Here is a 26,647-nt window from a genome sequence, read left to right as displayed (position 1 = left end):
CGGAATTTGTATACATATGTAAACATGCTGAAATCAAAAGTCCCCATCTGATTTGCAAGGATGTATGAAAGTATGTATGACAGACAATGGGGTAAGCATTAGGCATGAGTTTGGTACATTATATTGTCAGGCTCACTGATACATTCAAAGTCTCTTTCTGGATGAATTCAGGGATCCACAGATATCTGGTGTATAATTTGAGTACATAGTCATAATGAGTCTTTTCAAGCCATATGTCCTTCACAATCATAACTAATCAAAATGTGTAATGCAATGACCCAATTGGGAAGACTCTTGATGTTGCGGTCATCATAATGTTGCTATTTTACTACATTATAACAGTGAGTTACTTGTAAGATGAAGGAGTATGGTTAGATTAGCCAGTGGTGGCGCCATTCATATAAAGTCTGGATGCGGAGGGGTAAACAACTTCTGTTGTGGAGTTTCAGAGTCCACAAAATTCTCTGATAACCCCATAAAAAGTAATTACATGTGTTTCTAGTCGCTTTGAAAAATAGTCCCTAAAGGGGCGGAAGTCCTGCTAAATTGGCAACCCTGAGTGTTGCTCACTGCATGAAACAGAACCGCCTCTCCAAATCCAGAGTGGATGTTAAGTGCACAAGGTTTAGGTGGACAACTGGAATCCAACCGCTTACTTCCACCGACATATAATGTATATTTGCCAAGTATGGTTTTCAACAGGTAGCTGTGGGAAGGTCTCACCCAGCTTGTCTGTGAAATTCAGGTTTGTTAACCACTGTAATAACTAACAGATCCCTGTAGTTGGTGGCGTTGCTTTGCTTTTGATTTGAGATTAGCATCGGTTTTGACTAGAAGATAAAGATTAGGCCGTGAATATCTGTCACATCGATTACGAGAGAGAGAAATGTCAACACTTTGGAAGACATCGGACATAGTATGTATATTTGTATGGTATAAATACAATGTGTGTCGCCTGTAGAAAGTGTGTATTACCATTGTAAGAAAAGCTGACAGTTTATGGAGTAAACGGCGAAAGCTATACAAAAACTGACATTCAAATCAAGTCATGAAGTTATCAGCGTCACTCATGGTGCATTTCATAGTTGTATATCTGTAAATAAAAGATTATTTTGCCATCAAAAGCCCTTTCTCGCTTCTTTTTGTTGTTTTATAGTTTGAGGAATCTCAAAAGAAAAGAAAAAAAAATAGTCTTAAAGTTACTGTTGTGCTTGACATCCTTTTCACTAAAAGCTTGTTTTCTCCACTTTTGGTCAGAAACCGGTGTTTTTGTTAAAACCAATCCATGCTCTATTGATTGTTAAAGAACGCAAAAAGCTTGAATCAAACTTTTTTTTCTGGTGAATGAAGAGTAAGAAAGATCAGTCAAAAAGCTCTAACACGGCTGGCAATAAATTCGTTCGTTACTTTATCAAGGCATTTAAGTTGTAATATGTAGAATATACATACTGAGCATTAACGCACCCCTACCAATATTTAACATTTTGTTTTAATTAAAAATGTTTTTCCACTTTTACACGACTTGTGCTTTTGAATATGTGGTAAGAAGCTTTCCTTGCCACAGCACACCTGTGCATACACGTTTCAAATATAGAATAATAGAGGCAAAGCAAAAAAGAAAAAAGAAAACAAGCAAAATAAAGTGTGAACAGACAATCCCACATCTGCAGACTCCCAGGTTTTAAATGCTCTCTCATGCAGAAATCAATGTCTAGTGCGCCAACAAAAACACACACGCACCCAAAGCCCTGACCAAGCTAGATGCCTAACCAGAACCTCTAGACACAAGAAATGTGTTTTACTGCATTGCGTGGCCTTTGTAAAGTAATAACAGATACCCACGACCTCTCTCTCATAGTTTTATCTCATAGTGTCATAGTGATGATTGTCTTACCAGATGTGACTTTTTCAAGGTAACATTTCCTCTACGTAACACCATTTTACACTCACTGTTAACAAATTGAAGCAAATATTTTTTAAATCGATTATTCTAATTATTATCCCATTGATTATTCGAGTAACTGGATACAAATTTATTTTGCATCATTAGACAAGAATACAATACAAGAATAAAAAATATGCATGTGAGGTGCAGGTATTTTTTTATGTCCACTTAAGGTCTCCTTTCTCATGTTTTACACTGTAGTATCTGTGACTTTGAGTGTGTATGGCTTTAAAATGTAGGGCCTGGATTGATGAGTGACATGGCAGTCAGCAAATGAGAGTGTAGGGTTGGCTGTTGTAAGCTTACTGTATGTTAGTGACTGGCTATAAACTGGCTAACCCACAGCCAGCCTGCACATTAAGTCCCTGGACTCAACTCTGGAAGCATTATGCTGTTTGCCACCACAGGCGTTGATATGGTAGTTCTTCTACATAGTCTGGTGACCAGACTGATCTTTGTTTGGAAAAGGCAGATCACTTAAGTCATGGGCAGAAAAACTGACCTTAACTGAGACAAGGGAGGCCTGCAGTTCTTTAGAAGTTGTCCTGAGTTCCTTTGTGGCCTCCTGGATGAGATATTGCTGTTCTCTAGGGGTAATCTTTGAAGGCCACCCACTTCTGGGAAGGTTCTCCACTGTCCTATGTTTTCTCCCTGTGAGGATAATGGCTTTTCCTATGGTTTGCTGGAATTTTAAAGCTTTAGAAATGGCTTTTGTAACCCTTTCCAGACTGATAGGTGTCAATTACTTTATTTTTCGACTGGTCTGGAATTTGTTTGGATCGTCTAATTTTGTTGCAGCTATTTTAGATCTTTTGTCTGACTTGATTTTGTTGGAACAGATTCTGTTTAAGGCATTTCTTGATTGAACGGGTCTGGAGATAATCAGGCTTGGGTTTGGTCAGTGAAAATGAACCAAAAATTCTGATAATCCACAATTGATTCATGATTTAACAATGGGTGCCATTACTTTTTCATACAGGGCCAGCTACCTTTGAATAGTTTATTTTTCTGAATAAATGAAATCATTTTGAAAATAGTTTTTTAAGTTCACTTGGTTTATATTTGTCTGATATTTACATTTGTTTGATGATCTTAGTAATGTGTGGAATCTATGCAAAAATACAAGAATTTGAGAAGGGGGTCAATACCTTTTCACAGCACTGTGTCTATGTATGCTATCCGGTTCTGTCAAAGCACTTTGTAAACATGTGTTTTCAAAAGTCCTTTGTGAATAAAGTTACTAGTTGTAGTTATTTCTTCATAGAATCCAATTAGTCGCTGTAAAGCAAAAATAAATGTCTTGTAAATTTGACACATCACAGAAGAGTATTGTTAACAACCCCGCCAAATAAAGTTGTCTAAGTCGCAAGGGGAGGCTAAAACCGAGCTGATTTCATCTGATATTTACTTTAAAACTTTTTGAGTCATGCTCCTATTTAGAATGATCCAAAAGATGCTCAACCGAGGCTGCTGCCATGGAATGTGATGATGAATCACTCTTGGAAAAAAAAAAAAAGGTCAGACTGCAACCTTTGGCATGTTGGGTTTTATAGGTCACGTCTGGTATGCCACAATACATCTCAGTGACACGATTCCTGGCAAAAGGGGTCGCTTTTGCGCACATGCGGAACTCCAAAAGAATTCTGAACAAACAGTGGGCGGAGGAAGTTGAACGTGAAGTATCGTGTGTCTGGACAAACGTTTCTTGTTGAGTTTGCAAACCCAATCATCTCTCCATGCTGCAGTCCTTAGTGTACCAGCATCTGGCCAACAGCTGAAAAGCATTAGGATCAGTTCCTTTACGCTCTTCCACCCAGGTTTGAAGGCACGTAAGTCGCTTTTATCCTCACCGTGTTGTTATTTGCATGCTTTTGCCAAAAACATGTATTTTTTTTCTGTAGCTGAGCTTTATCTCAATAAAGTAGACATAGGTCAGGTGCTGTGTTTGACATGTAAGAGAAAGTGTTCCATTTGCTTGAGACACAAACACATCCACCTTTGGACTAATTTCATAGAAAGTCATGTTCTCTTAGCTAGTAGCGTTCCTTAGTCAGAGTGAGTGCAGAGGAAAGAAAACAAAAGGATCTTTGTTGATTTTCTTTCACTTAGAATTATGTTGCGACCTCAGTGCTCAGTGTTGATGTTACTATGTCTACTGCATTTGAGTCCTGTTAGTGGGCTGATTCTCCTCTTTAGATGCTAACCTGTATTTCTTTGTTCGTTTTAATTATCTAACTTTAGGCAGCGTCATTATCTAGAATGATGTATTCGACTTGCTGAAGAGAGAATTTTACCGAGTCAAAATGGGTGGTGCTTTTTTCCAATAACATTCTTCCTCAAGCTAAATTCCAAAATGTTTGAGTCACTGAAGTTTGTTAGAACCAGTACATTTTTATTTTTGCATATAAGTAGTAAGTGCAAGTGATTCATTATGTGTAATCGCAGATGGAATAATATGGGGGTAAACCCCAAAAGCATATTTCCTTTACAATAGATATCAGGCAGGGGCACATCTGCCTCACAGTTCTGAGGACCCGGGTTCAAATCAAGTCTCGCCTGTGTGGAGTTTACATGTTCTCCCCGTGACTGCGTGGGTTTCCTCCGGGCTCTCCGGTTTCCTCTCACATTCCAAAAAATATTTATGGTTGGTTAATTGAAAACTCTAAATTTCCCATAGGTGTGAATGTGAGTGTGAATCGTTGTTTGTTTATGTGTGCCCTGCGACCAGTTCTGGGTGTACCCCCTCTCTCGCCCGGAGTCAGCTGTGATGGCCTGCAGCGTACTCGCGACCCTAGTGAGGATAAGCGGTTTGTAAAATGGATGGATGGGTTTTTTTACTTTTTGGGTCCAGAATTCTTTCCAAGGACCCCCTCATATCCTAACACCAATTAAACATAACTATCATGTGTACCCCGAAATGCCAGGAATTATAAAGTTGCCAACTGTTGAGAAAAAAGTCAGTGTTATGCTAACAAATTCTTACTTCATAGAGAAAAAGTTGTAATGAGAATAAAGTCGCATTTAGAAAAAAAGTGATCATTAGAAGAACAAATACAGCATATATTTTGCCAAGAGAAAAAGTCAAAATCTTACGAGAAGAAAGTTGTATTCTTCAAGATAAAATCCGAACATAATGATATTAAAGTGAAAGTTTAACTTGGGAAGAAAATAATATTTTAAAATGTGAATTCATAAATAAATAAGACGCCTATACGAATATTTTCAGGAAAAATATATTCTTTTTGTTCTTAAAGAAAGAGCCTTTATTCCTGCAATAATACATCTTTTGGTCGACAAAAATGATATTGATCATGTAGAGAAGTCACAATCCTATTAAAGATTTTCATTGGTCTTAGTTAAGCAAAGGTGGGGAGAAGTAATTGGTTTATGATTGTTTATTTGGTGCAAAAAAAAAGATTGCTAATTATTTTTTTTAGGCCTCCAAGCTACAGCTCGTGGATCCTTAGTGGTCCCTAGACGCCAGTTTAAGAACCACTGATATCCAGTGTTGTGACCCAAGGGTGAACATATTTTATTTATTTTTTACTTTTTAAATTTATTTTTGTCCTGTTCGGCTGTTAGATCAAGCAGAATGGAAGATCTGTATTTTATGCCGGAACAGTTTTACTGTGTCACAGTGGAGTTTTTCTTAGTATTATAATTTAAGTTTATTGAGAATCAGACTCGATCAATTGAACAGAACAAAGTTTCTAGAGAGAAACAAAGACCAAAGACAAAACACTAATTGTAAACAGGATGAGAAAAGTAAGTCATTACATTATATACAACAATGAAACATTAAATAGGAGTTTTGCATGGGGCTGTCGTGCTACACCCTGTGAGGGAAGGACAGGACAACATAGAACAGGAGAAGAGGCAAGCAGGACGAGGGTCGTGAAGCCGGCTGTACAACTGAAGTGTCTATAGGACGAGAGTATAAGTGAGGGGATACACAAGCAATTCGCATATTCATGAGTTATTTGACGCAATAAGTGAGTGGCCCCACACCCAACGAAAGAGTCCCAGGGTCTGCCGACACATGCAAGTGAATTGACACTGTTTTAGATGCACAAAGACTGAGAGAAGTGTCCTGTTGTTGCTGTGCCCCCGCCGCGGAGGTTGAGGACCCCACCCAATCAATCGAGGGGCGTGATCGGGCCCAAGGGTCCACCCGAGAGCAGCCCTGTGGACGGGACACGTCCACACCGAGGGATCCAGGGCAGTCCGCCGGCCCCACCGAGGCGCCCCGACAACTGGCCACCCGGTGGGGTCTGCAGGGACCCAATGCCACCCCCCTTGTTTGTTGGAAAGGAGGGCGGATAGGGGCACCCGAAAAGGGAACGATAAGGGGGGAGGGGGGACCCAGGGAGAAGCCACGGGCCATGAGAGGGGAGCCCCAACACCAAGAAGTCATCCAGCCTCAGGCGCACCGCCATGCAACTAAGTGAGAACCCACCTCCCACCCTGTTACTATGACTGCCAGGTCCCCGACTGGCCAGACACTGCTGCCTAACAGCCAAATCCCACCCACCCACGACCCACCGCCCCCCAGAGATGGGTGCATGTGGTGCATTAAAACGTGGGGAGTGTGTGTGTGATGCATTTAAAATCCGGGGGGGGGGGCAGACAGGGTGGAAGGCAGGGCGCACGGACCGGGAAACAGCATAGACATATTGAAACCCGGTCCGACACCCACACCCTTCCGATCCCATACCAGTCCCCCAGGAACCCTTTGATATGTATATGTGCCCAGATGTGATTAGTGAGAAAAATATATACGGTGAGTTGTGTGAGTGTGTGCTAAGTGAGTGATTAAAAGGCATGGCTCCTGCAGGTCGGGCCCATCAGGCCGGACAACCACCGATGAAGAGAGGGTGAACATCAACGGTGTGTTCACACAAACTTGGTGGAGAACCATGCGAGTTACTGTAACTTTGCTGCAGTTGGTAAAGTGAGACACTAGAAAATTGGCAGAGAAGTGTCAAGTCTTTGATTGCGGGCATATGTGTGTTTCTGTGGATGTCTCAGGTCTCCTGAGAGGGTGCTGCTGAGTCACCAGACAGGAAGCTATTAAAGCAGGCCAAACACTGCAGCTGCCAATCATGCAAAGTGACATCACAGTCAGGTGTCAGTAGAAGCCTCTCACTTTCTCGTTGTGTGCCGTCATTATGAGTTATGGTTCAGTGTTGTTTAGTATACTTTACACCGATCTGATCAGTTTGTTCGGTATCCGCCAATAATTAGAATTTTATCCTGATCGGCCGATCACCTTTCATGTCATAATTCGCCGATCAGATCAAAGACATAATCGATCGGCTCCGCAAAAGACATTTACTCCGCGTCGCTGTCGTGTATGAATCCAAAACTAGTTTATTTTTAGCCTTGTTCCGTGTCTTGTGGCATAGTACTGTAACTATCTGACGGCCAATAAAGTTTTTTTCAATCTCAATTTCAATCAATAAGTGAAAAAACACGTCGGTTGTGGGACTATTTTACAGTGTCTCAGACAAACTGTTAAGCATGTCATTAACAGTATTTGTTCAAGTCATTTCATTGCAATAAAGTGATTTAATTACAGTAAGGTAGCACCCATTATTTCTGTTATGTTGTTGTTGTAATGTTGATTTGACCTAAACTTATGTCAGTGGCCAATCCTTGAATGCCCCCCAGAGGTCATTGATGTTTTAACTTTTGTCTAAAATGCTATAGAATACGTTTGAAGATAATCAGTATACAGTATACAAGTATATACAATAAATGAACAAGTTATGTAAATAGATACATTGCTCCATCTTGTGATTGGATCGGTTATCGTTTTTTCCAAACTTGCTGATCGGTGATCGGCCCCAAAAATCCTGATTGTTTAAAGCCTATTGTTTAGTTTCAGGTGGTTGCTTAACATCCCACTGTCTGTTTAATGCCAAAAAGAATTGCCGCTGTTTTAACGTTGCATCTTGGTATCTGACTTTTATTGATATTTTGTGTTTTTACAATTTTCATCCCGGAACAGTTTTGAGCGTTGGATAAACTCCTTCTTTTGCACTTTGTATTGAGATGGCATATTGAGATTTATTGGAAATGCAGTCTGACAATACGAGGCAACGAACGAATAGCAAAAAGTGCAGGACAGGACAGGATGGGAGCAACGATCAGTAAGCCAACCAAGATCTTCTGCACAACGAAGACACAATAAAAGCTGGTTCACATGTTCATTTTCAGTAGACTGGACTATTGTTACGGGTTTTTTACATGTCTGAATAAAAAAATCAATCCTACCGCTACAACTGCTCCAGAATGTTGCTGCTTGAGTTCTTACTTGTGCCACGAAACAGGACAGTGGCTACAGTGGCTTCCTGTGAGTCCCAAGAATGGATTCTAAAATCGTATTGATGGCCTACAAAGATCTGAATGGTTTTAGGCCACACTGTTTGGTTCCCTTTGAGACTTCTCGACCAGTTAGGTTGGCAAGGTGCAAGGTCCTTGAGTGGTACCAGATGCAGAACCAACAAAAGTGAAGCAGCATTCTGTTTCTATGCAACTCAATGGATGAGCAAACTTCCTGAATACCTTAGACCAACTCAAAATGGCGGTAGTGGTACATTTAAATCTGGCCTGAAAACCATACTGCTTTTTCATAAAGTTAAAAATATTATTTCATTTTCGCGGCGGCACGTTGGAGACTGGTTAGAGCATCTCTCTCACAGTTCTGAAGACCGGGGTTCAATCCCCGGCCCCGCCTGTGTGGAGTTTGCATGTTCTCCCCGTGCCTGCGTGGGTTTTCTCCAGGCACTCCGGTTTCCTCCCACATCCCAAAAACATGGTTCATTGAAGTCTCTAAATTGCCCCTAGGTGTCAATGTGAGTGCGAATAGTTGTTTGTTTATGTGTGTCCTGCGATTGGCTGGCAACCAGTTCAAGGTGTACCCCGCCTCCTGCCCGATGACAGCTGGGATTGGCTCCAGCACTCCCGCGACCCTTGTGAGGATAAGCGGCTCAGAAAATGGATGGATGGATGGATTTCGTTTTCGCCATCTTGCTTTTATTTTGTAATTTTCCATGGATTCCTTGTCATCTTACTTTCCATTTGATCTAGTTTGAAATTATTTCCCACCCTCTAAAACACTGGATTTTTCTTGTGGATGAATGTTGCTGTACAAATAAACTTGCCTTACCGTTATGTAGTGTTGAGTGGTTATGCAGTCCCAATCACCTCTATGAAGAATGAGTCCAAATGAGGACATTTTGGATACATTATAACATATTGCAGACTACGGGTGTCACGGTACCAAAATTCTGACGTCGATACTATTCCTGCATAAAGTACCTCGATACCGGTACTGAAACCATACCATGGCCCAAGACTAAAACATGAGTAAAAGTAGTCAAATGACAACTGACAAAACAACTTCAAATACTTTTATATTTATTTTTATTAAGTCAAACTTGTTTTGTAATAATGGAATTAGCCCATTCTTAAAATTAGCCATTTTTAAAAATAATTAGATCAATGCCTGCATTATCATGTACTGTATATTACAGGACGAATGTGTTTCTATGTATATAAAATTGTACATATTAGATCACCCTTGTTTCTTCAGTTTCTTGTTCATTACAATGCCTGGTAACACTAAAAGCATTTTACCTGAAGAATACAAAAGCTTAATTGTATTATTAAATATAATTTTGGTTATTATTTAAAAAAAAAACATGCAAATGCCAATAGCTAGATATAAGCTCTATATTCAACTCTTATGAGCTATTTTCATTGTTATTATAATACTTATTTGTCCAAATAAAGGTATCGTAGCTTGAGTTGCACATGGCATTAAGAATAAACAAGAAATTGAAGAAACAAGGGGTCTAATATTCTTTTCCATGACCATATAATTATTTCTATATTCATACATCCATTACTCATACTTAATACTGTGTATTTCAAGCTTTCAAGCTTTTTATTCCGGTTTTAGTTTGCAGTATTCTTGTATTTGACTGCATTTGATTTTCTCCCATGGCCGACTGGTTAGCACATCTGCCTCACAGTTCTAGGGAGCTCGTCGGCAGCTTTTGAAGCTGTTTCATTCTCCCAGCTCCCACGCAGTCGAGCGCACACAACTTGTCGGAAGACAGGCAGTCATTGGCTGAGTGTCGGCTTTTTGGGTACCGGCCTTTAAGACAATGTATGAATTCAGCACTGTCGCGTTAAGTTTTTTTTTTTTTTTTTTTTTTTTTTTTTTTTAGCGGTACTAAAAAATAAACCTGGTACCGTGCTCTTTTTTTACATAAAAAAAACCTCAGTACGGTACTGGTTTCGGTACTTGGTGCAACACTATTGCAGAGAGTAAACCCTTGTTTGGACTGTTTTGGTTAGTGCAACTCCTTCAAGTCATTATAGAAGTGTCACTTTAGAAATTACGAAAAACAATATAGATAACCCTGTAGATAACCCACGGCAAGTTTCTTCTGACAGTAGTAGTAATATTTTTGATATTCAGTGTTAGTTCTATTACCTAGTTTGCCGTTTCTGACTATGATCATTTTTCACATTAACTTGGACGCAGTAATAGCTCAGACTCCCTGTGATAAATTGGAAATGCCAGTCAATTTTTTTAAATTGCCAGGGCAAAAGCTAATTTGTTTGCAACAGTGATGGCTAAGGTAGTTGTTACGTGGTCAGCCTTGCATATTTCCCCACAGTAAAAGGATAAAAAAATATTGATTGTGGGGGACGTGATAGCTGACAGCAGCTACCTAGTCCTGGATAGTTTGCCCTACCAATCCCAGAGATTGCAAGACACTTACATTTGTTGAAAACAATTATTCTTCTCTTTTAAAATGATGTTTAATATGAGGCAGCCTAGTGGTAAATGCAAAATGTCTTCAGAGGAATACATTGGGTCACCATCTTGCAAGATTTGGAAAGCTGACAAACTGTTGTTTTCCTGTTTTCATTAGACTGTTACTTGTCTAACAGTCTAATGACATAGTTGAATGTGTTTTTCCTCTGCTCTCCTAGGTGGAATATCTGAATACAGTCGGTAGGAACAGCAGCACGTATTTTCCACTATGAATCGTGCCTTCAACAGGAAAAAAGGTGAGTAGACACAGCCAATTAAGTTTAAGCTGCACCAACTCATCTGGAAAGGAGTAAAGCAACAACAAAAAAAACAATGTATCAGTACCTGTGCATTTTGCTTGACATAAGTGAAACACCCATGCCCAATTGTGGGAATTGGTTGAATTATGAATTTTAACCTATATCATTGTTTAACTCTTTCATCTAAACAATTCATTCAGAATGGTTCCATGACTACCAATTGAGTCCAAACAAAAGATTTTTCAAAAAATTATCAACAGAAAAAAACTATTCATATGCGCAGCGTAGCAGCACTCGGGAAAACAAAACGGGCACTGAAGAGAAAAACATCCGGTAATAATCATGAGTAACCCTACAGGAATGTACATACGGTACACAGTTTTGAGGTGACCCTGCCCAAGGACAGACAAAGGAAAATTCGGGGGTGCATTTTGGGGAAAAACAGCTTGATGTGTTTACTACCATCTGTCCTGCATCTTGGTCTTCTGCTGTAAATCAACAGGGCAGGGGGATTTTTGAAAAATGTTGGGAAAATTGTACAGGGCCCACGTGGCCCACTAGGCTATAATGATGTTTAGTTGTCATAATTCATATGCCGATCCCCCATAGGTCTTCTACATATTGAGTTTGCAAGTAATTATTAATATGTACAGTATATGCTGGATGTACAGTATCAGTGTCATTTTGTACCAGTTGATGCCTTGTTATAGCATGCATATGTCCACATGTTTTTGTAATTATTCATAGGTTTATTAAACAATTATCAAGATCTGACAAACTTCCACGTGAAAATCTTAAGTCATGAGAAAAGTGGTTGAATAAAAAAAAAAAAAAAAGACCGTATGAAAAATTATCTCACCACAATACATTCATCAAACTCGATGGTCAATTATTGCCTGGCATGTCTTGACACACGAGAACACCTTCTGTACGTATATCTTGACTGAACAATTATCCTTAAAAGACCATAGCGTCAATTTCTAAAGAATGCACAAAAAAAGTAGGATAAAAGTTATTTGACTTGTATTTTAGTTTTTTTTTCTTCTTTTATTGTATACAGTTTTAAATCTTTTTTTAAGTTGTACCTTTTTAATGACTAAAAATGCGTTGGGTCAAATTGACTCATGAATATTTTTTTTGTACAAAAAAAATAAACATAACTGTTGGGTTAAAGAAAGTACAGTTATGTTACAAGTACAGCACTGAAAATAAACATATTTGACATTTAATCTGTATTATGTGGCTACAATTCTAAAGTAATAGAATTTGAAAGAGAAAGATCCCTGAAATTTTTTTTTAAACTCACTGACAGTTGTGACCGATAGAGTCTTGACAATAGCTGCATGCATCACTTCACTGAGACTACAATTACCGTAATTTCTCATGTATAATGTACATTTTTTCCCCCCCAAAAATTGTCAAAAGTCAATAGTGTGCATTATACATAAGTATAGGGGCAAATGGAAAAAAACCGTTCACATTTTATAAATGTATGCCGCCATCTAGTGGTTATGAAAAAGCTGTACACTTTCATTCCAAAGTGCCACCGTCACCTAGTGGTTATAAAAAAGGTGCAGCCTACACTTTCATTCCAATATAACAGGGGTACGCATGACTGCATATATGTATAGTTCTGCTCATAAGTTTACATACCCTGGCAGAATTTGTGAAATATAGTTTTTTAAATATGACTGATGACTGAACAACAACCATCATTAATTTCTTTATGGTGATGTTTTGTTGAATGATAATTCCTTTCTGAAATGTTTGACCGTTTAATTTGAATTCCATTAAACTAAAATTAAATGTGTTTCGCCTGGTCCTTTGTGTTTTCTTTCAAGAATTGTACCCATCTTACAAATTCTGCCTGGGTAATCAAACATATGAGCACAACTGTGTGTTTTCACATTTACTAAATAAAATTTGGGTTGTGTATTTCGAAATAAGAGCAAGTAAATAAAAAAAAAAAAGGATTACGTGTTCAAATAACGTGCTTAACTTCAGAATAATTATTTGAAAAAAACAAACAAAATACAGATATTACTTCATGTTTTGATCATATCGGTAGAAGCAAAATCATGCATTGTAAAAATGCTTTATACATAGGTAGAAGGGTTTTCCAGAATTTTGAGGTCAACTTTGGGGGTGCGCATAAACATGGATGCGCATTATTCATAAGAAATTACGGTCGTTCCCTAAAGCGTTCATTAGCAAGATTGAAAGATAAACTGACTGCACAATATTAGACATTGACAAGGCTGAACTCAACAGAAGACATCATTATGAATGGAAGGTTATTCAGGGAGCCGATTGTGAGGGCACAGAGGGAGTCGAGTGAGACTGGAAGAAAAAATAAATAAATAAACAGACTAGACACCAGGAAGCAGATAAAGTAAACAAAGGATCCGCACGGGAATACAATTGAAACAGCAATTTACTGTAAATGTAAAACAATCCAAACTAGACTTGGAATTTAATAACTTTTAAGTTAAAGCAGACCACAGGCTGTAACTATTTCTCAACTACATTGGTTCGAGTGTGAGATGACACTGTCCCATCGATGCATTATATCTCCTTAGTATGTCCTCGCTGTCCTGTTCTCCTGATTGCTACAGAACACTTGGGCTTTACCTGAAATTGATGTAAACAGGGGAAAAAAACATATACAGTAGAATCCTGTCCATGACCTTATTTCAGTATTTCTTCTTTTCATTTCTTTTTTTACTGTCCTGTTTGGCTGCTTAGTCATGCATATGGTGAATCTGTATGTCTTTTTGTGGTCAAACAGTGTTGCAGTCCAACAGGAGGGTTTGACATACACCTTCTGTTATAGTTTTTATTGATATAGTTATTTACTGGAAATGCAGTCAGATGCAGCCTATGCTAACATAGTAGTAAATTCATGATTACAGTTAATATTTGAATGGACATAACTCGTATACCATAAATAAACCTTTGTAATCAGTCTCTTATCGAAAGGTGGCTACATTTTATAAACTTTGAGTTCTAGACTTTCTAGAGGTTTCGTTCCGAACCCAAACACACACATAATCAATGCAAGTGGTGAATTTTATAGAAAATGTAATAGTAAAAAGGGGTTTCTACAGGATAAAACACAGACACACAAAACAAACAAGGTACAGTCGAACATGGGCGAAGGAAGGGAATTGTCACGTGAGATGAGCAGAATGGGCGTCTAGTGAATGCATATAGTTGAGGACTCCTGGTCTCATTAATATAAACCCAAATATGCACTAATCTGTACTTTAGTAGACCGCAATGTTGGATTTACGTGTCTGGAACACGTTTGAGACAGGCGAGTCAGGCTCCCGAGTGTTCAGCCTGTCCGGTACGCACCGGGAACAGGTGCATTCGACGGAAGGGAGGAAGGAAAATAGGAGGAAAAGCAGAAGGCCAACGAGTTCTCAGGCAGGACGTCTCTCAGAATCAGAATTTTTTTTTTTTAGTCGGACAGGTGTCTCTGTTTGCCAGACGTTCGGTGCAGGAGCGTTGCGTCCGCCTCCGTTTCTTGGTCGGGCTGAGACCAAAGGAAGACTTCTCCACCAAAACTCCCAAAAGCTTTTTTTCCTCTGATCCCAACTCCGACCCCTTTTATGGCCAGAGCGGGTCAAAAAGGAGGGGTTTACTGCCACTGATGTATATATACAGTCCCCTCGAAAAGTATTGGAATGGCAAGATCAATTCCTTTGTTTTTGTTGTATACTGAAGACATTTGGGTTTTGTATCAAAGAAGAAGAAGAATCACCTTTTATTGTCATGAACATGCATGCATGCACATGAAATTTGTTCTCTGCATTTAACCCATCACAGTGAACACATACACATGTTAGTGGAACACACTGGACCAGGGGGCAGCTGAAGCACCTGGCATAAGTAAAGAATTTCAGCTTTTATTTCATGGTATTTACATCTAGATGTATTAAACAACTCGGGACAGGAGCATTTGTTTGAACCCACCCACTTTTCAAGTAAGCAGAAGTATTGGAACATGTAACTGATGGGTGTTTCTAGTTGCACAGGTGTTGCCTTTTAGATTGATTGTTTAAACATTAGATAGTGCTTGTTTTTGGCTTTGGGTTTCACCTGTGAAAACTGCATTTGCTGTCAAGCAAACATGAAGACCAGAGAGCTGTCAATGGGAGAAAAGCAAACCATTTTGAAGCTGAGAGTGGAGGGAAACCCGATTAAAATAAATGCCAACACGTTGTTAGTCGGACAACTTTAGGCACCTCACACTCAAACAGAGTAAGTATTTATGGTATAAACAGAGTATATGTCACGGTAGTTAGTAAAAGTGTGTGTCGCGATCATGATAAAAGGTGATGCAGTTCATAGAATGAATGATGAACGGCATGTACAAAAAGCCACTGACATGCAACTTGAGCCATATGGTGAGTCAGCGTCGCTCATGGTGCATTTCCTAGTTGTATATCTGTGAATAAATGATTATTTTGCCATTACGAGCCTTTTCTCTGTCTTGTTTTTAAAATTTATTTATACCTTAAGGTGTCACAAAAGGAAAAAAAAATATTACCATCAAAGTCAGTGAGTGCAGTGAGATGAGAAGTTCCTATCTGTCTTATATAAGAATTCTAGACAATGTACTATGTTTTTATACAGCAGGAGGAAAAAGTATGTGCACCCTTTAGAATTTCTTAAACTTCTGCATAAATCACAGGAATTAACAGTCTGCTTTAACTAATACCACACAGTTATATTTGCCACTGATGGTGTAGTGGTACATTCGCCTGACTTTGGTGCAGGCAACGTGAGTTCAGTTCCCACTCAGTGACGGGGGGGGAATATGAGTTTGAATGGTTGTTTGTGTCTATGTGTGCCCTGCGACTGACTGGTGACCACTTCAGGGTGTAGTCCGCCTTTCGCCTGAAGTCACCTGGGATAGGCTCGACCACCCTGAACAGGATTAGCGGTATTGAGAATGGATGGATGGATGGACAGTTATATTTTTTCCCATTTTTATAGAGCTTAATGTAAACATTCACAGGACAGGGATGGAAGTGAACCTTTAGGTTTAATAACTGGGTGAACCTCCTTTGGCAGCAATATCCTCAACCAAATGTTTCCTGGAGTTCTAGATCAGATGTGAACTATGATCAGGATGCATTTTGCACCATTCCACTTTACAAAACTGTTGGTTCATTAAGATTTCTGCAATGTCTGGTCTGAATAGCTCTCTTGAGGTCATGCCACAGCATCTCAATCAGGTTGAGGTCAGGACTTTGACTGGGCCACTGCAGAACATTTATTTTCTTTTTTTCTGAAGCCGTGTCGTTGATTTGCTTCTGTGTTTTGGTTAATTGTCCTGTTGCAACAACCATCATCTTTTGAGCTTCAACTGTTGGACAGATGGCCTCAAGTTCTTCTGCAAAATATCTTGATAAACTTGTGAGTTCATTTTTCCATTGATTGCTCATAGGTGTGAATGTGAGTGCAAATGGTTGTTTGTTTATATGTGCCCTGCGATTGGCTGGCGATCAGTTCAGGGTGTACCCCGCCTCCCGCCCGAAGATAGCTGGGATAGGCTCCAGCACGGCCACGACCCTAGTGAGGATAAGCGGTACAGAAAATGGATGGATGGATGGATGATAGGAAACTGTCCAGGCCCTGAGGCGGTTAAGCACGCCCATACCATGATGCTCCCTCCACCATGCTTCACAGTTGGGATAAGGTTTTGATGTTGGTGTGATGTGCCATTTTTCCTCCACACATGGCGTTGTGTGTTCCACCCAAACAATTCAACGTTGATTTCGTCTGTCCACAGAATATTTTGTCTGTAGTGCTGTGGAAGATCCAAGTGCCTTATAGCAAACTAAAAACGTGCAGCAATGTTTTTTTCAGACACGTTTTTTTTCTCCTTGGTCTTCTCCCATGAACCCCATTCTTGTTTAATATTTTACAATTATGGCCAATATAATAATTACAAATATTTTGATCAGTATTGTAATCGAAATTATTAATCACGATTATTCACCATCTTTGGTAAAAATAGTTTTTATTGCACTACTTTTCAACAAACAATATGTAAACAGTTTTCAGTGAATGAACCTGAAAAATTAACCTTTAAATAAGAATAAATGATAAATAATAAAAAAAATAAATTCACCCAAATAATTCTATTTACCAAGGGCTAAGTGAATAAATATGCTATGACAAAGTGCAATCACGAATTGCAACTTAATGGAAGGAAATATTTAATGCATTTAATGCATAGAAGGCAATAACATTAGTCTTTTCATTTGAAAATTCCCGTCAATATCGTGAATTGTCAAGGACGGTACGTCTCCGTTGTTCTGCTTGACCATTAGTCAGTCGTGCACGGTCGCAAAGTAAAAATTTACTTGACAGTTGCGAGTTGCCTCTCTATTTACTCCTGCTGGGTTTTTTTCATTGCGGTCAGGCCAGCCAGAACTTTGAAGTCAAGGCAGCCACTACACCGATTGTTAATAGTGTCTTACCGTGACATGCCGCCTCTCCGCCAAGTGCCAACTTCAAAATAAAAACTTAATAGATTACTGCATTGGATATCAATGCCATTTAAGGCTTTTATTTTAAGTTGGCCCGGAGCACAGTGGAAGTGCTTAATGAAGCCTTAACCATGCATTTGCCCCCCGGCGTCTTGCTGACTAGGTTGCGGGCACTGCTGCATATTAAGCACTTTTTATGTGCAGCAGTGCCCGCATTTTAAATGTAAAATATTGCCGACAATCAGGCTCATTTAATCGTGGCAGCCAAAATCGCGATTAAAATTTGGTTAATTGTGTAGCCCTCATATTTTATGCATGGTAGATTTGTAAACAGAGATGTTGGCATGTGCCAGTTTATTTCTGTAAGTCTTCAGCTGTAAGTCTTCAGCTGACACTCTAGGGTTCTTTTTTTACCTGAGAATTCTGCGCTATGCTCTTGCAGTCATCTCTACATGATGGCCACACCTTGGAAGAGAAGCAACATTGCTGAACTTTCTCCATTTATAGACAATTTTTCAATTTAATTATTTTTCAATTTACAATTTACGGACTTTTAGGGATACTTTTGTAACCTTTTCCACCTTTATACAAGTTAACAATTCTTAATCGTAGTTCTTCTGAGAGGTCTTTTGAGCAAGGCACATAAGTTCATGCTTCTTGACAGGAGACAAAAAACTTATTGCTTGGACTCCAGGTTGGCTCAGGTTGGTTCACAACTGACTGATTAGCTCTTGGAGAATCCCAAACCAATAGGTTCACTTACTTTTTCCTCCCTGTCCTGTGAATGTTTGTTATTTTCACAAATAATATCAAAAGATATTGTTTGTGCAGTATTACTTTCAGCAGACTCTGTTTATTCTTGTGATTGGACATGCGAGCAACAATTTCAGATGCGCGCTGCATGATGGCAGTGAACTTCACAACAAGCAGCAGTTTGCCAGAGAGTGAACAAATCTTTAAAAAGAGGCTTCCAGGCAGCTGTTTAATGTCACTCCCTGTTACTGTCAAACTAATCATAAAACTAAGAAAATTACGTGTGTATAACAACAACATAACTTTTCCTTAAGGTTCGCTGGCTTAATGCTAACACGTAATGGGAAACACTAACAAATAGCATCTACACTATGTGGCGGTGTTACTGTATAACGCTCACAAGCATATATTCTTTATATTTTGCAAAAAACGACTATTGTTACTGAGTCACTTACAACTACTTAGAGTAGCTGCGAGAGACTCTTCTTCGTTTGTCTGCATGACTGTATTATAATACATTTTCTATTATAAGGCAGACCAGCAGGAGCCACAATGAATTAATTATGATAAACTGAACTGTTTTAATTATTTACATGCATGTTGTTACTATAAGATACAACATTATAGAGGGCTGTTTTCTGTATAAATAAACAATGACCCCAAAAATCATTTTTTTGGTGGGGGGGCTGCAGTGGATTGACGGCATTTCCATCATTTCAATGGGACGGGAGGTCACGTGACAAAGTAAACTTTTATCTCAAGGCTTCATTGTATTATTTTTGCCACTGAATACCAGACTTTACATCCAGATAAATAAAGAAGCTACACACATACTGATTTTCAACACATTCTTTATCTTCTGAACACATTGTAGAGAAAAGAATGACTCTTAAAACACACCACAGGAATATGTTTTTGAGACCGTGAGGATTATGTTAAAGAGATCCATAAGCCTTTGCTGACATAGATTGGAAAGGTGGAATAATGCTCAAATTCGGCATGTTTATTGATATGACACTTAAACCTAACCTTAATAGGTACTAATATTAACTATGTGTTGTTGTTTTTTTAATTCAGAGAAATCATGGATGCACACACCCGAAGCCCTGGCCAAGCATTACATAGCCTACAACGTGAAGGTATGTTTCAACAACTTACTTGTGTTACTGTTAGAGCAGACTAGAGCAACAATGTGGTGATAAAGACATGCCATTTTAAAGTTACATGAAACAAAGAACGAGACTTTTCCTCATATCAGGGGATGCATAGTACATTTCCTATGAGATGACCACCGTATTCAAAGGACATGTCCAGTAAACGTACTTTAACAGGTTAGTTGTATTTAAATATTTATAAATATGCTTTAAAATTAGATATACTATCTGTATTTTCCACAATTTAAAGTAGTTCCAAGGTGTCTTAATCTAAAAAATGCTTTCGTCAAAAATAATTCAATGATCAAGAATTACCAAAGTTATACTGAAATACACCAGTTTTTGAGCAGTTTTCTCTGTGGTGCAAGTGCACCATTTTACGCCATGTTCCCTTCTACTGCTGGTCCGATGCCAAGTACAGTCAGTCCCTGTACGACCAGTGTCAGAGCTTGGTCTGCATTGCTGGCAGTAAGTCGGACTCATTTCCGGTGAAGGTTGGACTCCGCCAAGGCTGCCCTTTGTCACCGATTCTGTGAATAATTTTTATGGACAGAATTTCTAGGCACAGCCAAGGCGTAGAAGGGGTCCGGTTTGGTGGCCTCGGTATTGCATCTCTGCTTTTTGCAGATGATGTGGTTCTGTTGGGTTCATCTAGCCGTGATCTCCAACTCTCACTGGAGTGGTTCTCAGCCGAGTGTGAAGCAGCTAGGATGAAAATCAGCACCTCCAAATCTGAGACCATGGTCCTCAGGAGAGGGTGGCGTGCCCTCTCCATGTCAGGGATGAGATCCTGCCCCAAGTGGAGGAGTTCAATTATCTTGGGGTCTTGTTCATGAGTGAGGGAAGAATGGAACAGGAGATGGACAGGCGGATCGGTGCAGCGTCTGCAGTGATGCGGACTTTGTGTCGGTCCGTTGTGGTGAAGAACGAGCTAAGCCGAAAGGCGAAGCTCTCTATTTACCGGCCGATCGACGTTCCTACCCTCACCTATGGTCACAAGCTGTGGTTCGTGATCGAAAGAACAAGATCCCGGATATAAGCGGCTAAAATGAGTTGTCTCTGCAGGGTGTCTGGGCTCTCTCTTAGAGATAGGGTGAGAAGCTCGGTCATCCGCGAGGGGCTCAGAGTAGAGCCACTGCTCCTCCACATTGAGAGGAGCCAGATGAGGTGGCTCAGGCATCTGATTAGGATGCCTCCTTCACGGCTCCCTGGTGAGGTGTTCCGGGCACGTCCCACCAGGAGGAGACCCCAGGGACGACCCAGGAGACACTGGAGAGACTATTTCTCCCGGCTGGCCTCGGAACACCTCGGGATCGCCCTGGAAGAGTTGGACGAAGTGGATGGGATAGGGAAGTCTGGGTGTCCCTGCTCAAGCTACTGGCCCCGCAACCCGACCTCGGATAAGCGGAAGAAAATGAATGGATGGATGGATGCATTGGGATCATAGTTTTTTTTATACATTTACAGTTTAAACTGTTGCTATAGGTCTCCATTTTGTGTGTGTGTGTGTGGGGGGGGGTCAATATTTTCCACTCCAGTCCCTAACCCCCGGCGAATACATCAATATATCATTAATTGTTTGTGGCTACAAGACTGCTATATAATATCAAAATATCAGTTCAACCGGTGTGTCTCATTTGCGCAATGATTTTAAAAGAGATCAAGTAAATTAAGTCATAAAAAACTTTCAGCTCAGAAGAGCGAATTGTGCAGAGACATTTTAGAGGATCATTACTTTAAATGGACTATCACGACGTGGAAATCGCTGCATATTTAATTTAATTTGTGCGTTAATAGCACACAATCCTCGAGCTCTTTGGCTTGAAGACACAGAGACAGGGACGGTTTGTTTTTCTGCTGGATGAGTCAGTGATGGATGATCCTCTCATCTCGGTGTTGCCCTCTGAAACGGCCTCAGTCTCTGACAGAATGCGCTGGTCAAGAGCCATCTCTTCTCCGTTTCTATTCTGGGCTTTTGTCAGCTACAAAGACATGTTTGTCATACCAATGCTGAGTGTTAACATCCTCATATGAAACCCTCCCATTTGTTTTTCTTGATTTGCGCTGTTAGTGGTCCATCCATCCATCCATTTTCTATCGCTTATCCGAGGTTGGGTCGCGGGGGCAGTAGCTTTAGCAGGGAGAGCCCATACTTCCCTCTCCCCAGCCACTTCATCCAGCTCTTCCGGGGAGATCCCGGGGCGTTCCCAGGCCAGCTGAAAGACGTAGTCTCTCCAGCGTCTCCTGGGTCATCCTCGGGGTCTCCTCCCAGTAGGACGTGCCCGGAACACCTCACCAGGGAGGCGTCCGGGAGGCATCCGAATCAGATGCCACCTCATCTGGCTCCTCTCGATGTGGAGGAGCAGCGGTTTTAGTGGTGTTTCAGTTAATAAAAGTCCTTCCAGAAATATTATCCCACTGCCCTTTTCCAGCATGGCCAATTTAATTAGATGGATATTTTAGGACGTATTTTGGTTTCTCTGGTTTTTATTACTATTTGACTTCGGAAAACCAATTATCTTTTATAGTATTGCCTCACAGGAACAGAGAATTACTGTTGGAATAAAAATAAGTAATTTAGCGTGTGGCTAGAGCATAGAGGCACTTTTATAGGGTTAAATAGGGCATGCAAGACAAAAACCCACATATAGACTGGCTTCATGCCGCATGAGTGCAGGACCATTTGTTGACAAGCCAAGCTGCAAACAAAACTCAGCCTTGGAATGATTCAAACGGTTCGTAGCAGAGACCCAAGCGATCAAAGTCTGCCGTGTTATACTTGGAGACATTTTAATTTTCCTGACCTTTTAGGGGCAATCACCTGTGTTTATGAGGTCTAGTATTAGAAGAAGCTACCTATTTAGCTCACTGATCCGCTCAAGCATTTGCTGCTCCTGCTGCACAAGCACATAGTATTTAATGGCTCCATCTGTTGGAGAATGATAGAGCTGCTGCAGAAGTTTCTCTTTGGTTTGTTTATGCCGGTCTTGTTCATGCATTGGGAAGCATGGAAGAGCCATCTGCGAGGGGTGAATTGAATTGTGAGAAGTTTTGAAAGAGGTATGCGTACGAATACAGTTAAAACTATAAAGATGAGTATAAGCAGGATCAGCTGTTTAGCTTTTATGTGCCTGCCAGGACTGTATGTGATAAAACTGAACTGTGAGGCAGCCACACTAACCACAAGATCATTGTTCTGCCGTGTGATGAATTGCCTCATATAGTGAAGGATTTATAGATTATTTGTCCTTACGTCTTCTTGTCAAAAGCAGTTTTCTGCGCACCTGATTTAGGACATACAAGGAGTGGCATCACATAAGATATATTTCAAATACAACTACAAGCTTTCCTTTCAAAGTGGTCACCAGTGTACGCAAAAAAATCACATGGCGCTAAATCAGGTGGGTAGGGAGGTTGCTCCAGCCTGGCGATGTTCTTCTCAACCAGGAATCTGTCAGATGCTCAGGGCATTTTGAGTAGGTGCGAGTTTTCCTGCCCACATCTCTCACCTATTCCTCCTTATTGAACTAAGTCAACACCACACAATCTCTTTGTAGACGTGCTGGTTGATCATCCGGCCCGTGTACATTACTAGATAAACAGTTAGTGAATTACCTCTCATAGATCATCTGTGTTGTCTTCCAGTTCCTTGGTAACACCGAGGTGGAGGCCCCAAAAGGAACAGAGGTTGTCAAGGATGCAGTGAGAAAGCTTAAGGTAAAAGGTTGACTCGGGACTCTCGCCTGAAGGAGCAAGAAAGTGTCCGTAGTGAAAGCTACGGTCAAGATTAAAAACTCAGAAGAGACAGTTGCTCGGATAAATATTAGCCCTTTAGCCACTGGCAAGGTGCCTTTGTACTATTCCTTCCAAACATGGATGATATTTAGTGACTCGATGCAGAGGGCGATAAAAGACATTATTTATCTACCGTAAAAATGTCTTTAAACTCTCAACTTGAATCGCTGAGTGATTTTAAAAGTACAGTGTACACAGTTGAGACAATAAATCAAGAACGTGTACCTACTGAGCTGCATTATTAATGGAAAAGCATACTTTAGTCTTAGCATCAGTGCCATTGTTACTGTTTAACATGATCATATCCAGACAGAAGATAAGAATGAATTTATTGTATTATCTTCCAACATTGTCATACTTTTCTTTGGACTGAAGATTATTTTGTCTTCTTTCTGAACTAGTCAGTCACCAAGTAACAAAAGCACTGCTGATACAAGTCCCAGAATGCAGTCCAATCACCGGTTCATTTCATGATTGTCATTAGTGGATAATGGAAAGCCCTAAACCAGCTGACCTGAGCACCATGCCAACAGCACATTTGACTGAGTTGTTTTCTTAACACTGCTATTTATTGCTGATGAACGAACTGATGTAACTCACCTCTTTGAAGTTTCAGAGACACATCAAGAAGTCAGAGGGACAGAAAACCCCAAAAGTCGAGCTGCAGATTTCTATTTATGGCGTGAAAATTCTAGATCCTAAGACAAAAGTAAGTGCTTAAAAGTGGACTTGTGCTTTCCATCCACTTTATTGTTGTTTTGTTTTGATGCTATTCTTCTTAGCTCTGTTATGTTCAAAGTATTGAGGAAAAAAAATCAAAACTTATTCTGCTGGTATTTCATTGCTTCTTTAAGTATAATTTTAAAAATAGAATTTTCATTGTGTTGTCATATTTCTTCATGATTCGTGCCTCATGAACATTGTTGGTAATAAATTAACACAACAGGTGGTTCAAAGTACATGCATACCGATTACATTTTACATGTTTACCGATTTTTAAAACCTGTGAGGCCCCACAAATGACAAGTAAAAATTCAAACAACTTTTTTTACCTGGTCGAACTGAGCTGAACCCAGAGTTGCCATCTTAGCGTCTGATATTTAGCACTTTTCTGACACCTTTAGTTTCTATTATTCGAAAAAGCAACTAGCAGCAAATCTAGCCACTTTCTATCGTGTTGTTGGAGATTTCTGTAGACTCTGAGAGCAGAGCAGATCATGTTCACCCTTCTGCGTCCAGACTGCAAATAAATCGCGCTGGAGCTAAGCCACCACTGGCCTGATTGAACCAAACCTGTGCGTTCAACAAAACTAATTGCAGCTCTGCTTACCTTTTTTGACACAGGTTTTTCAGACTGCTGCAAACTACAAAGAAGAAGAAAGAAATAGAATAAGCTAGGCTAACTGTTAGCGTAAGCTACTCTTCTCCATATCCAATTCATATCCACATACGAAAGGCCTGGGTCGGATTTGAAAAAAATCGGAGTGGTACTTTTCACTTTGACATGAAAAAAAATCAAATACATGTCACATTTGGACAAAAAATCAAAATTGACCTGCTGTGCGAACATCGTCGTAGGCTCTATAATGTACATGTGTACCCCGCTTTGGTAACTCAACTAATAGAATGTTGTGTTTTGTTTTTCCAGGATGTGCAGCACAACTGTCAGTTACACCGAATATCCTTCTGTGCGGATGACAAAACAGATAAAAGAATATTCACATTCATCTGCAAGGACTCCGAGTCCAACAAACACCTGTGTTATGTGTTTGACAGTGAAAAGTGTGTAAGTGCCTCAGGTTTTGCCAAGTGGATGTCTCTGCTTCATGCCCAATTGCCAGTCGACTTCGGTCGATAGTGACATTTCAGTTGAATATCACCGTGTGACATTGTAGGCTGAAGAGATCACGCTAACGATCGGCCAGGCCTTTGACTTGGCCTACAAGAAGTTCCTGGAGTCGGGAGGCAAAGATGTGGAAACCAGGAAGCAGATTGGAAGTCTGCAGAAAAGAGTATGTCATCCATCGTGGTTCTTCTTTTCGGCTTGTTTGGCGTTATTAATGAGCGTAATTGACGTTGACGTGCAACCATCACTAATTGCCCGTTAATGATGTCTCATCTGAGTGCGGGTTGCAGTGAGTGAGCTCTTTAGTTAGCTGGTTTGGCAGCTCAGCAATCATCAATTGATAAATGATGATAAAGTAAAGCACATTATGTTTCAACAGCACTTTACACTGTGTACTGCAGCCCATTTGCCATAATTTAGCAATATCTATAGTTGTTCTTTTTAAATTGATTTAAAATCATCTACTGCAGGGAATTGGGTTTGTTTATGGCAAGTCTAAAAATCTATTCTATTCAAATGGTTCTCTTTTTAGGATGTTGTTTTGGAAATGTTTACCAACTTAGATGAGATACGGCATGTTTTTTCACAATTTAAAACAGTTCCCAACTGATCGCTGACATTCTATCAAAATACACAAAGGATAAAGAATTACAAAACACTTTTAAAAAAACACTCGTTTTTGGAGGGCGATTCAGTCTCCATGAGCATCGGGGCCAGAGCCACGGCGTTGCGACAAAGCAAAGGTTATGATGGCAACTTGCCGACTTTTTCGATTTCTTGTTACTATTTTTTCAAAAAAGCAACTAGCAACAAATCTAGCCGCTATGTTATTGGAGACTCTAGACTCCCTCCACAGCAGAGAATGTTCACCCCTCCATGTACAGATTGGAAATGAATGGTGCTTATACTAAGCCACCACTGGTCAATTCACAAATGTCAAACTCAGGACCCGGGGCCAGATCCGGCCTGCCACATCATTTTATGTGGCCCGCGAAAGCAAATCATGTGCATTGACTTCATGTTTCTTGCTTGAATACCAAAATTGCAAATTGTCGTCACTTTTAATAATGTTGCAATATTCCCAAAAACATTTTGTTACCAATCTCCCTTTCAAAATATACTGAATCATTTTTTTGTGTGCTGTACATGTACTATTGGCGGCACGGTGGGCGACTGGTTAGAGCGTCAGCCTCACAGTTCTGAGGACCCGGGTTCAATCCCCGGCCCCACCTGTGTGGAGTTTGCATGTTCTCCCCGTGCCTGCGTGGGTTTTCTCCGGGCACTCCGGTTTCCTCCCACATCCCAAAAACATGCATTAATTGGAGACTCTAAATTGCCCGTAGGTGTGACTGTGAGTTCGACTGGTTGTTTGTTTGTATGTGCCCTGCGATTGGCTGGCAACCAGTTCAGGGTGTACCCCGCCTCCTGCCCGATGACAGCTGGGATAGGCTCTAGCACGCCCGCGACCCTAGTGAGGAGAAGCGGCTCAGAAAATGGATGGATGGATGGACATGTACTATCCATCCATCCAAATTTTGGGATGTGGGAGGAAACC

General features: G+C 40.2%; 1 protein-coding gene across 11 annotated transcripts in view; it reads left to right on the top strand.

Annotated features, from left to right (window-relative positions):
• Window positions 1–26,647, top strand: part of gulp1a (GULP PTB domain containing engulfment adaptor 1a) — a 67,563-nt gene that overhangs the window by 32,905 nt on the left and 8,011 nt on the right. For 6 of the 11 annotated variants that reach the window (XM_061792663.1, XM_061792673.1, XM_061792671.1 and 3 more), the window contains exons 2-7: window positions 10,958–11,035; window positions 19,375–19,436; window positions 23,097–23,168; window positions 23,857–23,955; window positions 24,895–25,032; window positions 25,142–25,258. In XM_061792663.1, coding sequence (XP_061648647.1) covers window positions 11,008–11,035; window positions 19,375–19,436; window positions 23,097–23,168; window positions 23,857–23,955; window positions 24,895–25,032; window positions 25,142–25,258 — 516 coding nt within the window. In that variant the 5' untranslated portion in view covers window positions 10,958–11,007. Of the gene's footprint in view, window positions 1–3,546; window positions 3,775–6,999; window positions 7,071–10,957; window positions 11,036–19,374; window positions 19,437–23,096; window positions 23,169–23,856; window positions 23,956–24,894; window positions 25,033–25,141; window positions 25,259–26,647 lie in introns of those variants that run through there. The other 5 variants (XM_061792666.1, XM_061792665.1, XM_061792667.1 and 2 more) reach the window with 5 other exon arrangements.

The sequence above is a fragment of the Phyllopteryx taeniolatus genome, chromosome 12 (assembly GCF_024500385.1).
Source record: "Phyllopteryx taeniolatus isolate TA_2022b chromosome 12, UOR_Ptae_1.2, whole genome shotgun sequence".
Lineage (NCBI taxonomy): Eukaryota > Metazoa > Chordata > Actinopteri > Syngnathiformes > Syngnathidae > Phyllopteryx > Phyllopteryx taeniolatus.
Note: the sequence above shows the minus strand (reverse complement) of the source record. Positions and strands in the feature narration are given on the sequence as shown.